Genomic DNA, 13,866 nt, shown 5'->3' on the forward strand with positions numbered 1-13,866 from the left:
TCATCCCTCCATTCCTTGCATATATAGTTCTCTTGTAATAGAGGACATTCACTGATGCTAAGGAAAGAAAGAGAATGAGGGAGCAATTCCATTTGTGGCAACAACTTAAGGTTCAAACAATTTGCAATCTATGGATTTTCAAGAGAGATCAAATCTTGAAGTCCCACACCATTAAAGAAAGAAATGTCTTTGATGCACAGTGACAAAAGAGAAATTTGAAGCAATTGCTTTTTCATCAAGTCATGTACCACATCATCTCCTCCTATGGTTACTATTTTCAAATGAGGTTGGAACCAAGAGAACTATTCGGGTCCTCCTTCGATTGGTCTGCACCTTTTTCCTTTTCGGTCGAACCTTCCCACTCGCTCTTCCACTCCTCCTTGCTTGCTTCGGACTCAAATGGTACCCGCAAAAGGCACTCCGACACTCAAGTTAATCTTCAACACTCGACACTCAGTATTTAGGATTAGATGAATGCCTGATCCCTTGCGATCTGTGCTAATTTATATTATTGTTATGGGCCCATTGTTATTAATGGGCCTAATAAAAGGGGATTATCCAATGTTAGGTCATTAGCTAGTCTCACTGTTGGTCATGTCAGTCGGTTTGGACCGGGTGCTGAGTCATAGTCCCGGTCGTGCTGATCGGACCGGTACACTTGCCCCCCAGATTCGAGGATGTCTAATCTGAAGAGTCTTTATTTGGGGTTGGTGTGACGGTTGGGATTCCCGAGGTGGTATGTGACGTTGGCAGCGCCGAATGCATGATATGACCTGTAATGATGAATTAAAATTTTGGCGTCATTCGTTGAGGGTCGTTGGATCAAGGGAGATCTAACGGTTGAAATGTAATGTTGCTTACAACGGGAAGACCCATTGTGGCCTTTCCAAACTCTATTTTAATACCAGTGCAGTGAATGAATGAGAAAGACATTTCATTTTTCTTAGAATCCTATCTTAGTTTTTAGGTTTTAGTGTTACTATAGCGAAAACCTGTCAGGCAATGTTCCAGAGATATCTCAGAGAATACCATGTTAGAATAAACTCGAGAAAACATAAATTATTTAAGTAGTTTAAGAAAAATGAATATTCATGCTCAAATAAGACATTGAAAAGGAGAATCAAAACAAGATATGTCTTGTTGATATAACCACGCTTAAAGCAGTGCAACATAAAAGTATGCAGCAGAGCAAAAATGCAAAAACAGAATGAGTCATCAATATAATATGTCTATCCACAAAATATCAACATTACAATTATAAATTATTATCATAATTACTTTTAACATTGTTATTATTATTATCATCTTTGTTATTATTACATCAATTTATTAAATTAAATTTTATTATGTTATATATCAATATAAAATAAAATTATTAGTATTAATATTATAAAAAGATAGGGGCTTACCACTGAAGTTATGGAATTCATAATGTTTCAAGCACATAGCAGCGTTACTGGGAACCCCTGTCGAGATTGACGAGGCAACTTTGGCATTGGAAGAGCTCGAGTATGCAAGGTTCAGAATTAGAGTTTCAGTGGGATGTGAGGCGAAGATAACCAGTTATATGAAGATTAACGAGGTTCTGTATCAGGTTTCGGTGGAGGAAGAGTGTACTGTCCCAGACTATAAACTGTGTCAATGCCATTGGAGCGAAGAATCTGAAGGCATGGAAACAGAGGTGGGCTCAACTGCATCAAATGCTTCAACGCGCTCGGGGAGTAGGGATTTCGAGGACGTTAGAAAGGTGGAGGAGGAGAATATGATGGCGGAAATGCGAAACGTCCAGCCACCGCCGATGCAAGGCCACCGGAGATCGGAACCTATTGTATCGGTGGGTGGTGGCGAGTCTACCTCGGTTAGACCAATAGGCCCTCTCTCTGCACCTATTTTCAGTACTATCATAGGAAAGGATGTCCTAGAGGCTAATTCTCCAACGGCTCTAAGTAGGGCTGATGTGGACAATAGGTTTGGGCCTTCAGTAATGGCCCAAGAAGGGCTGGTCTTCGCAACCTATGTGGAGAAGGAAGGGAGGTGCAGAAGTAAAAATCTTATTGAGGCCCCGTCGAAATCTGGCCCAGCTGTTTGTGGAGAGGAGAAGCTTTGGAACGGGTCGCTGGGAAGGCAACTCATATCTGGAAATTTTATTTCTCTCAATGAATCAGAACAAGGAGGCCTTAGCGGGAAAGACAAAATCACCTCACACTATGGGAAAGCACGAAACAAAGCAACCACCGCGCCCCCTTCTAAATTGTTTAAGGTTACGAAGGAGAATAGGAGGAGTTTTCCGTGCACGGTGAGACCGGAAGTGAAAGGAACAGAGGATTTATCCTCTCAAACATCGTCGACGGTGGAAGGGAACAAGGGGGGAGTTCACGTTTCATCTAAGTCTGTATCGAGGGTGGAGGATTCGTTACGAGAGTCACAAGAGGGGAAGGTAAACGAATCTTCTAAGCTACTCTCCCTTGTCGTCGTAAAGACTAAGCACAAGCAATGCCATTTTCAATCGGATTCAAAATCAAGCAGAATCAAAGACACTTATCTTCCGTTTGACAAGCAAAAGAAAAAGGGGACCCAACTGATTGAGGATGAAGTGGACTACCTAAAAAAGCAAGTCCACAATTCGTTCACCTCTAATTCGTCTGCAACAATGGAGAGGAGAGTGTTATGGGTGGGAGAATCAAGCAAAAGTAGCAAGCGGGATGAACGCAAGAATATAAGGTCAGTTCTTTCTCAAATTAGTAATTTTGTTTCTGACACGGCCATTGATAACTGCAATCGCTTATTTTGGTTGAAACATGGGAGCCTTGAAACAATTAGAGTGTGGGAGTTGGGCAAACAGTTAGGGGCTTCTTGTGGGGAAGAAGGAAAAGTTATGGTAAGATAAGAAGAATTAGAAAAAAGGGACAGGTTTATGAAACTTAAAAGGGAAGAGGGGGAGGTTTTAGGTTGTTTATGAGAATCCTTTCTTTAAACGTGAAAGGGTTTGGGAGCCCTGTAAAGTGGAGGTATGTAAAGGAAATTATTAGAAAGGAAGGGATTAAATTGTTCTGTTTGCAAGAAGTAAGAATGAATAACTTCAGTTTAGATTTATGTTGTAAGTTATGGGGAGACAATGACATTGATTTCTTATATAGTGAGCCAGCAAACGGGTCAGAGGGTATTCTTATGGCTTGGCACAAAATGTTCTTTTAGTGCACTAGTAACATTATTAATAGACGGTTCATTGTGTTCTCTGGGTTATCTAAGGAGAAAAATATCCCTGTTATTATTGTAAATGTGTATTCTTCCTGTATTATACATGAGAAAACACAGATGTGGTCAGAGTTATTGGAGGTTAGGCAAAGGGAACCTTGCTGCTCTTGGTGTATATTGGGGGATTTCAACTCTATAAGAAATGAGAGGGAACGAAGGGGGGTTAATAGAGAGAGATGCAAGGTTTTAATAACTTCATTGATAATATGGAAATGGTGGATATACCCTGCATTGGAAGAAAATACACTTGGTATAGACCTAACGGTAAAGCAAAGAGTAGGCTTGACAAGTTTTTTATGTCCTTTGAATGGTTACAACACTGGCCAAGTAGTAAGCAATACGTTGCAAAGAGACAAATATCTGATCACTGTGCGATAGTGTTAAAATCAAATGTGGCAGATTGGGGCCCAAAACCTTTTAGGTTTCTTGACATTTGGCAGGAAGATAAAGAGTTTGTTAATTTTGTTAAAAGCAAGTGGGAAAGTTACTTGGTTCAAGGTAACAAAATTTTGGTATTAAAAGAGAAACTGAAAATGCTAAAGAGTGACCTGAAAGGTTGGAACAAAGATGTTTTTGGGTACACTGATAAGTTAAAACTTGAGATCTTGAGGAAAATACAAGTGTTGGATTCGAGAGATGATGAGGAAGGTTTGAACGAAAACATGATCATTGAAAGAAGAGAACTTCTAAGTCAGTTACAGGTTTTAAAAAATGAGAGAATCGAATCTCTATTACAACAAAAGTCAAGAGCATTGTGGATTAAGCAGGGGGATTTAAACTCTTAATTTTTTTCATGCTTCAATCAAATGGAGGAGGATGAGGAATGAAATAAAAGGTGTTAATTGTAATATATCCGGGAACTGGGTGGAAGAACCAAACAAGGTAAAAGAGATGGTTTTGGAATTTTACAAAAACAAGATGTCGGCTACCGAAGATATCAGAGTTAGGTTGGACAATGTGGTTTTCAAGGAGATATCTGATTCTGAAAACAGGTTCTTGACAGATCCGTTTGATGAAAAAGAAATAAAGGAAGCCATCTGGAATTGCGATAGCCATAAAAGTCCTGGCCCAGATGGAGTAACATTCAGCTTCATTAAAAATAATTGGAATATCTTAGAAAAAGACATGTTGGGAGTTGTAAAATTCTTTCATAAAGAGGGGATGATACCGAAGGGTTGTAATGCTTCCTTTATAACGTTGATCCCAAAATCGGAGAATCCCCAATCCCTTGAAGAGTATAAACCTATATCTCTTGTGGGTTGTCTATATAAGATTCTGACGAAAGTGCTAGCTAATAGGATTAAAAGGGTCATTGCGAATGTGATTGACAGGTCACAATCTACTTTTCTGTCTAATAGAGGTTTGCTAGACAGTGTTCTCGTTATGAATGAGGTGGTGGACGATTTGAAAAAAAGGAGAAAGAGTGGGGTGATCGTGAAACTTGACTTTGAGAAGGCATATGATTCGGTAAGTTAGGAGTTTTTATTTTACATGATGGGAAGGCTAGGCTTCTGCGGGAAGTGGATTCAATGGATTAGAGCCTGCCTTGAATCAGCTACAGTCTCGATTTTGGTAAATGATATTCCGACAAAGGAATTCAAACCAACTAGAGGCCTTAGACAAGGGGATCCGTTGGCGCCGTTCTTGTTCTTGATTGTCGCACAAGGATTAGCTGGGTTAGCAAAGCAAGCGACAAGAAAAAACTTGCTTTCAGGTATCAAAGTAGGGGGTAAGAAGGAGGAGGTGAATTTACTACAATTTGCGGATGATACCCTTTTCGTATGTGAACCAAATGTGAAGAACATCATGTGCATCAAGGCTATTCTAAGATGTTTTGAGTTAAGCTCTGGCCTCAAAGTAAACTTTCACAAGAGTAAGATCGGGGCAATCGAAGTAGATAGGTACGAGGTGAAAATGTATTCTGAAATTCTCCATTGTGGTCTAATGGATATTCCGTTCACTTACCTAGGCTTACCTAAAGGCGGCAATCCATCTAGGTGTTCTTTATGGGAACCAGTGTTAGTAAAGATAAGAAAGAAGTTGTCTCTCTGGAAGGGAAGAAATTTATCTTTTGCGGGAAGAGTCTGCCTTATAAAATTTGTTATCAATGTTGTTCCACTATTTTTTCTATCCTTTTTTAAAGCCCCAACTGGAGTGTGTAAAGAAATTGCTAAGCTACAGAGAAAGTTTTTGTGGGGATGGGGAAAGGAAGGGAGGAAAATCGCTTGGACTAGTTGGGAAAATATTTGTAAAGCGAAGGAGGAGGGTGGTTTAGGCATTAGACGTATTGATTCGTTTAATAAGGCTCTTTTGGAAAAATGGTTATGGAGGTTAGAGTCCAATGAGTGTGGACTTTGGAAGGAGGTTTTGGAATCTAAGTACGACCTGAGGAGGTTGTCGATTTCATGTGCACCGAAACGAAATAAGTTTACATCTAGATGGTGGAATGATTTATTTAAAGTTGGTCGCTTAGACCAAGGTGACAACTGGTTCAATCAGAATACAACCTGGAAAGTTGGAACAGGGGAGAAGATCAAATTTTGGGAAGACGAATGGCTAGCTATTGGCCAACTCAAAGCAAGGTATGAAAGAATATACAACAACTCTGAGCTTAAAGACAAGACTATCAGAAGTTTTGGCAGGTGGAATACAGGCAGGTGGGAGTGGAAGTTCAGTTGGAGAAGAGAATGGTTCGAATGGGAGAAGTCTATGGTAGAGGATTTTATGTCGGTAATATCACTGGTGTCAGTTCAACCTGAGTACGAGGATGTAAGGTTATGGAACGACCCTCCATCAAACACTTTCTCGGTTAAATCCGCTTATAATAAGCTAGTTAATTACAGGCAATGGGGGAAATCAGTGTTTGGTACTCTCTGGAATCTGAAGGCCATGCCTTCAGCCTTGTTCTTTGTGTGGACAGCCTCTCGAAGAGGATCGCGACAAAACAAAATTTGTATAAGAGGGGAATGCCATTAAGGGATACTTCATGTGCTTTATGCGGAAGGGAAGAGGAGACATCTACACATACCCTTCTTTTATGTAGGGAATCAAGTGAAGTGTGGAATATGTGCTTTATCTGGTTGGGAATAAGTTCAGTGAACCACAATGTGTTGACTAATCATCTCGATCAATTCTATAGAATTTGCTTTAATAAGGAAGGCAATAGACTTTGGAAGAGTCTTTGGGTCTCAATTGTATGGAGTATATGGAAGCATAGAAATAGGGTCACTTTCAATCATGCAAAGGTAGATGCAGAGGAAATTTTCACCATGGCACAAGTACAATCATGGATATGGATGAAACATAAAGATAAGAAAGTCACTTTCTCCTTTTCAGACTGGATTTTATCACCTTTAACCTGTATCAATATGGTAACACGGTAAGTGCGGAGTTTTTAATTCTGTTAATTCTGTTAATTTTGTATTTTGTTTTTTTCAATCTCACACATACTTCTGTTAGTAAATTAAAGGAGTTCTTACAACCTTCTATATAAGATGTTTGCATGGCTGGACGTGGTGTAATTTGTTTGTAGAAGTCATCTGTCTTGATTCTTTGTGTTAGATTTGTGTGGTGGGAAGGTTGTTTCTCTTGATGCAGGTCCAGCCGTGGGGATCATGATTTATTCCTTTAAGGGGAGCAGGGTTTATTCCAGTAAAAGGAGTAGGAAGACAGAAAGTACCTTGAAGGAAGACGGTCGGAATTACGTCTTTAAAGTTACGCAAGATTGTGGGAGAAAGAATCACTAGTTGTGGGGAGGTTTTGGCAGGAAGCTGAAGACTAAGTCGGAAGCGTTTTTAAGCTCATGTTCTACCAAGCACTTTCCCAAACTGGAGTAACCACGAAGGACTACTTCAATGTATGCTTCGGTGCTAAATCATTACTTGGGTTGGTGGAGTACAGTTTCTTTTGAAGTGGTTAAAAGAGAATGGAAATGGTTGATGTGTGTATCCTTAAGGCTTCATTGGTTAACAGGTAACCTTTATGTGGAGTGATCTGTGAGTTTTTTATGTGAAGTTTGTCTTGTAGGTTGTTGGGGTTGTTTTTTTTTTTTTTTTGAACCAATGTGTGTTTGGTTAAGTAGGCTAATTTAATCTTTTGGTAGAATAGGTTTTATGTTTTATTGTATAAGGGTTGGGACACCCCTAAAGTGTCCTTAATTTAATTTAATTAATTCTTTGTGAAAATAAAATATTTTAAAGATTAAGAAAATTATTATTATAGAGAATATTTGAATACAATGGAGAAAACTGATAAACATGATCAATGGTTCAAGAAACAAGCACAAGAACCACCATAAGCACAACACAGTAAGTGGATAAGAAAACCCATTTGTAAGGAGTTCCTTCATAAACTTAACATAACATATGTTTGCATTTTTTCCATTGCTTAAAAGGAATGTTAATTTTCAATCTCTTTAATATGCCCATGAATTGTGTTAATGACCTTTCCTTATCTTTATTTATTACGATGGTAAACTCTTCAATTGTGGTATCTCATCTTTCACCTTTTTCTTTTTCTTTTTCTTTTCTATTATTAGGATAGGGAATATATTGTGTTAAATTTTAGCAATAGTTTAACAATAATAATATTAAAAATAATAATAATTTTATCATTATTATTACACACAAAACTAAGAGAATGAGCAACTAGAAAGGAAATACAATAAACAACTTAAGCACAGACAAGAAGGTATAATGCGAGAAGTGAGAAACAGGACAAAATAAACATTGAATTTCTTAACTATAAAAAACTACTCAACAGTTCTTTTTCCAAGTCATTTGATTCACCACATATCAAATAGAGAGCTGTGTTCTTGACCACCAATCCATGACCAAAAGTCACGAAAATCTCCACCTTGTCTCCAGATCCTAAATTTGACATTATGGCATGCCAATCTTCATCATTGAAGGAAATTACTCTGCCATGCCTGTGCATATGTAATGTGCACTTTGTGTAATTAACCACTAAGACACTTGTAAGACATTCAGTTGCCACCATTTCAGGGGTTGATAAATAAACAACACACAAAACCATTCCCTTCATGTCACAATCCTGAGGCACATTGAAACAAACTGAATGTCCCTCACCCACATTCGCCAACCAATAAGGATGGTTGTCACCTGGAAGAGAAACATCACAAGACTCACTGCTTGCCAATCCCTGTACCAGGAAATCAAGGCTTAGTCATGTTTGTAATTTTGCTATTCAAATGATCACCTACAATCACCATTTAATCATTCCAAATCACAAATATGGGCATTTTTAATTCAAATTACAATGTAATACACAGATCAAATTTAACCGAACTGATAATAGTTTTGCTGTTTATTTCTACTTAAGTATTACAGCTCTTTGAATCATGTGTAGCATGATCGTTTGGCTTGTCGATCATTAAAATCAAGTACTTTTAGATGAAACATTACGACTATAGAAACGAGTTGCAAAAGGGTAAGTAATGTAGTTTCTTTTAGAAATTGTATTAGGATCATTTCATGTTGTCTTAACTAATAGCTAAAATGAATGGTGAAGGTATGTAAACAGAGGTAAAGAGCTAGAGAAGGAACCTCAGAAACGCTATTGCTGAGAGTATTGAGGAATTCATTGTAACTTCCAACACCAATCAAAGAAAACCTCAAGTGATGCTTTGAAATTCTTGATTCTGTAAAATTTACACCGTATTCAACAAGAATTGTTTTCACTTCATTAGATAGTTGAAACTCCGAGTCACCTTGAACCAAAATACTTCGAAGATTTGCAAGGCTACTATGCAGTGGCGCAAGGTCGTGCCAATTATTATTCTCCATATCCATGCAAAACGGACTAACAAAAGATTGGGGATTTAGTGTTGGTGACATCCAAGACCGAATGATAGAAGGAAAAATACTATCTGACAATCTCTCAAATCCACGTAGGGATAGATATCCAATGCGTTTTGAGCTTACAATCGAAAAGGGCACTTGTTTCACAGCTGTATTTTCAGCAATTAGAGTTATCAAGGATTTGATTTGCGCTATATCTTCTTCCAATATTTTAATCTTGAAACAACCAGAGAGAATGAAAGTTCTTAAAGATTTCAACTTATATACCTCTCTGGGGAGATTGCTTAGACTTGTGCAGTCTTTCAAATTTATCAGTAGTAGATTGCGGAGATCTCCAATGGATTGGTGTACCTTGCACAAACTTGGGCAATCTTTTAGAATGAGATTTTCAAGACTTGGCATTCCTGAAAAGTCAGGTGTTTCTCTCAAAAACTTGGAGTGACTAAGATTAAGGAATTTTAGCCACTTTAAAACCTACAAAGATTATTTTGCAAAATATCAGAAAGAAAATAAAAAAATGCAATAGTTATCACAAGAATCAATTATACTATATCTATTTTAATTAACCTACGAGTTTTAAATCAATTGCAATTACTTTTTCCATATGAAAGTTATTTGATATGTACTTAGAAGGAAACCCTCTCCAATAAATCCATCTCAATTGTTTAGAAAAGTACCCATATTTTCCAGTAAGTTGTACATGATCCAGTTGTAGCAGTCTTAATCTCTTCATTTCCTTGAAAGCATGAGCTTGGAAGCGATCTCTTCTGGTTGAATGCGGTTGCAGGGACAATCCCTGAGTAGCTTCTGTCCCCTGTGATGAATATAGCGAAAAGAAACAATTGAGAAATTTCTCAATATCTGTTGATCATTTACTTAATGCTGAGCCTAACAGGTTAACAACACATGCATTGCACTTGAAAAAGAAAATAAATTCAAAATAAATTTCAAAATCATATAAAAAGAATGTTCTTACATTATTCTCTCTCAGTACATCTTTTACATCATCCTGAAAAAATAATCCACTCCTTTTCCCCGGTTTCTTTGGCCAACTTTGACGAATAATTTCTCTTCCCATGTCTCGTAACAAAGGATGCATTTCAAGTTTGTTGTTCCTTTCAACTTTCAGAAGACCACGTTCTATGAGAACTCTTATTCCAATATCAGCATGTAGTCCACAACCATTTAGTATCTCTGTGACATAACCTCTCTCTTTACCAGTAAAGAAACAACACACATAAAGAAATATATCCTGTTCCATGTCATTTAAACCGTCAAAACTTATTTTTAATACCTCTTGAACATTATCAATGGGAATTATTTTTAGTTTTGACGGTTCAATTTCCCACTCTTCCATTCTCGCTTCAAAAAAAGAAGAACCAAGGACCTTAAGAGCTAGTGGTAATCCTCCACAATAAGCAACTATGCTTCTTGCAAGTTCATTAAAGTCTTTTCTTGGTTTTGCTTCTCTAAAGGCATGCCAACTAAAGAGCTCAAGGGACTCATTTTCATTCATAACATCCATTTTATAAACATAATCAACTTTGAGTCGGTTCAGTACGTGAACATCTCTAGTTGTAATGATTATCACAGTTCCTTGACCGAACCCTTCACGATTCCCGCATAGATTTTCTAATTGGTCAAACTGATTCACATCATCAAGCACAATCAGCAACTTTTTTCGAGAAAGTCCGTTCTCGATCACAGTTCTTCCCATCCCAAAACTTTTCATCCCGGGCTTGAATTTTAGGATATCATAAAGAAGATTTTCCTGCAAAGGAACACGCCTTCCAAATACTTGATCCCAAACTTGTCTAATATTTTCAATAAAACTCTTACCAATGAATTGACGATAAATTCGATTATAGATGGCTTTGGCTATGGTAGTTTTACCTGATCCTACCATTCCCCATATTCCTATCATACACACTTTGGAGGAATGATTTTCAATACATCCAGTCACCTTTTCCACGTGCGAGTTTAATCCAACAGGAAATCGGGTAATAGACAAGTCTGCATAGCCCAGCAATATCTGAACGCGGCTAACAATTCGCTCCACAAGTTCAGCATCATGCCTTGAAGATGAAGGGTAATGTATTACGAAAAATAAATCACAAGCTTAGCATATGCTTCATTCAGTCTCAAACAGAAGAAAGTACGAAGGATTTATCTGTTTACCTGAAATCTCTGACATCCCAACCACTGATACCTGCAGCTGTGGTGAGTGTACGGCTCCACCTGGACAATGGATGCTCCAGTTGGTCTCCTGAATAGCTTTTGTGTGCAGCTTCTTCCAACGCTTTTCCACAATCATCCTTCTGATCATGTACATCCAATGGGTCAATCTCGTAAAATATGGGCAGAACTATTTGGCCAAAAGTTTCGTGGCATTCAATGATTTTTTCAAGCTGAAGAAGACGGCAGGTAGATTCAGTGTATGATTTGGAGAAAACGATTATTGCAATCTTAGAGGCTGCTATTGCTCGCATGTGTTCTTCCAGCTCCATTCCCTCCTGCAGATTCTCCTCCTTGATCAAAGTTTTGACTTGAGCTTGTAAAAGGACAGAATGGAGATGAGAAACCAACTTTCTACCGATGTCTTCTTCCCAAAAGTTGATGAACACATCGTATCTGAACTGGGGTTCTGAGTTTAAGAAGGATGATGAAGAAGAAGAAGAAGAAGAAGAAGAAGAGGCGAACTCCATCAAAGGAATTGAAGTCAACTCTTCAAAAGCAATAATGTTAAGATGTTAAATTAAAATTGTTTATGGACTTATCATCTCATCTAAGAGTCTGATAAGAAATTTCATATATCTTTTGTTTATTTTTTTTGTAATTCAATGACAAGGAGGTTATCATTTTTTTTAATTAGGTGAAAAGCTACCTCTGTTAGACAACAGACTACTACCCTAAAAGCCATTTTAAACCCATCAATTCTCCATCTTTAAGCATGATTGCAATTAATGAATATTTGATAACATAATTTAAAGATACTGAAATCTGATGCTAAACAATAAATGTATAAACCAAGCAGCATAATACAACACATATTATTGAGAAACAGAGGAGCAGTTTTGAACATTGAGGCGTACAAGTTCAACAACAAAATTTAATTAAACAAATGGAACATAATTTACCATGAGTAAAAAAAGTTAAAAATTCTGATAAAATCTGTGGTTCACCAGTACAAAAAGGTAGATTAACAATGATTAAAATTAACATTTAAAGACGATTTCAAAATCGTCGTTATTGTGGGCGTCGTTAAAAGGTGGGGGTTTTCACGACGTCATCGTTAAAACTAAGACTTATAACGACGGTTGTGAAAACCGTCGTTAAAGGTGGCTTGTGATTTTTTTTAAAACGAAAATTAAGGAACTTTTAAAGACGGTTTCCAGAGAAATCGTCGTTGTAAGTAGGCCTTTATTAAAGACGGTTCCGTGGAACTGTCGTTATATGTAGTGATTAAAAAAAACATAATTTTTTTTTTTAATTTTTTTTTTTTTATCAGCAAAGAATTAAATAAATTAAAGGGGATACTTCAGGGGTATCCCAATCCTTATACAAACCATCACAATCTAGCCTACCAAAGCTTTAGAAAAACAGGGTAGAGAAAGTACAGATAAGACCCTATAAAACAACTACCCAAACATAAGCTTCTATGTGAAAAAAGGGAACACAACACATATGAAGGAGCAGAAACATATGCCCACTTTCTCACCACAGCAGCATGAAAAACAATCCCACTTCACCACAACCACCATACGGGGTCAACTCTTCACACACCTTGGCACCTTGAACTATCCCATATTACATGAGATAGTCTCATCCTACCCCGGACATCACACCGAACCACCACCTTCAAACCATCAAGGTCCAGTTGTTGTACTGCTGGTGTCAAGTTTGGTGCAGCTCTAACTTCAAATACAATTCTCTCCTTTCCAATTCACTCCTCCAAGACTTCCCTGCTTCGGCACTTACCTCTTAGAAATTCACAGCTTTAAGAAGCACTCAAGAATTAAAATCAGCTCCACGTACAAGCTCACTTTTCATGACATAACCAAATTACTGAACCCAACTTTGGTACCTCAGCAGCTGCATCACACTTCAACAGATTCAAAAAATACGTACTCCAAAGAGTGGCCCCTTCCTAGCAGACAACCCCTGAATTCACCACTAAGAAAGAATAATAGTCTCAGCAGTGCCACCACTTGTCCCCACATTAAAAAGCCAACACACCACCGCTTACTGTCTTAGTCCTAGGTCCATAGATAGAGAGTAACTACATAGGTTCTTTTGACTTCATCAGGACCTCCTTCTTCCTTTTTATACTACTAAACAACAGTGTTTATCTTTCTTCCGCTCTGCTTTCCTTCCCCTGCACCACTGACGCTCCTTTGTTTACATATATTAGACTCCTTGAGCGCCTGATAATCCCATAGTTCCGCTTCAATGGCCCCTGTGAACATCAGAAGACTTGTTGCCCAATATGTTCCTGCACCAAAACTGGTTCTCCGCTGTGCACAAACCATCCGAACCTCCCAGTTTTTAAAAACAATCCATAACCAGGATTCCACTCCAACATATCTTGATTTTCTTCCATTCTAGTTATCCCCTCTCTTCTAAGTCATGTAACAACAATCTACAGTTCAGTTTAGTAACCTTGTAGGCACAGAATGGGGTTAATAATCCAGTCAGAAAAGGATAATTAAAAACACAAGTCCCATGTTTCAGCCTTAACCACACAGATAATTGTGCTGAATGAAATATTTCTTCAACATCCACTACCCCTTGT

The 13,866-nt window shown here is 37.9% G+C and overlaps 2 protein-coding genes across 4 annotated transcripts; one reads left to right on the forward strand and one right to left on the reverse strand.

The window, feature by feature from the left end:
• The first annotated feature begins 3,461 nt into the window (after positions 1-3,461).
• LOC137819194 (uncharacterized) lies at positions 3,462-4,040 on the forward strand. The gene has a single exon (XM_068622968.1). It carries the CDS (start codon positions 3,462-3,464, stop codon positions 4,038-4,040), a length of 579 nt encoding a protein of 192 aa, XP_068479069.1.
• A 3,927-nt stretch (positions 4,041-7,967) lies between these two features.
• LOC137819532 (disease resistance protein RUN1) lies at positions 7,968-11,857 on the reverse strand. 3 transcript variants are annotated; one of them, XR_016516199.1, is made up of 6 exons: positions 11,253-11,857; positions 10,051-11,149; positions 9,752-9,888; positions 9,342-9,548; positions 8,820-9,223; positions 7,968-8,415 (listed from the first exon to the last, which is right to left on the reverse strand). XR_016516199.1 is itself a non-coding variant. In XM_068623410.2 (5 exons), exons 1-5 carry the CDS (start codon positions 11,777-11,779, stop codon positions 7,996-7,998), a joined length of 3,018 nt encoding a protein of 1,005 aa, XP_068479511.1. In that variant the 5' UTR covers positions 11,780-11,857; the 3' UTR covers positions 7,968-7,995. The 3 variants fall into 3 exon arrangements, 1 of the variants encoding a protein (XP_068479511.1); XR_016516198.1 differs by having other exon boundaries at positions 8,820-9,548; XM_068623410.2 differs by having other exon boundaries at positions 8,820-9,548; positions 9,646-9,888.
• Positions 11,858-13,866: the final 2,009 nt, after the last annotated feature.

Source organism: Phaseolus vulgaris, chromosome 10 (assembly GCF_051622355.1).
Source record: "Phaseolus vulgaris cultivar YP4 chromosome 10, ASM5162235v1, whole genome shotgun sequence".
NCBI classification, from domain to species: domain Eukaryota; kingdom Viridiplantae; phylum Streptophyta; class Magnoliopsida; order Fabales; family Fabaceae; genus Phaseolus; species Phaseolus vulgaris.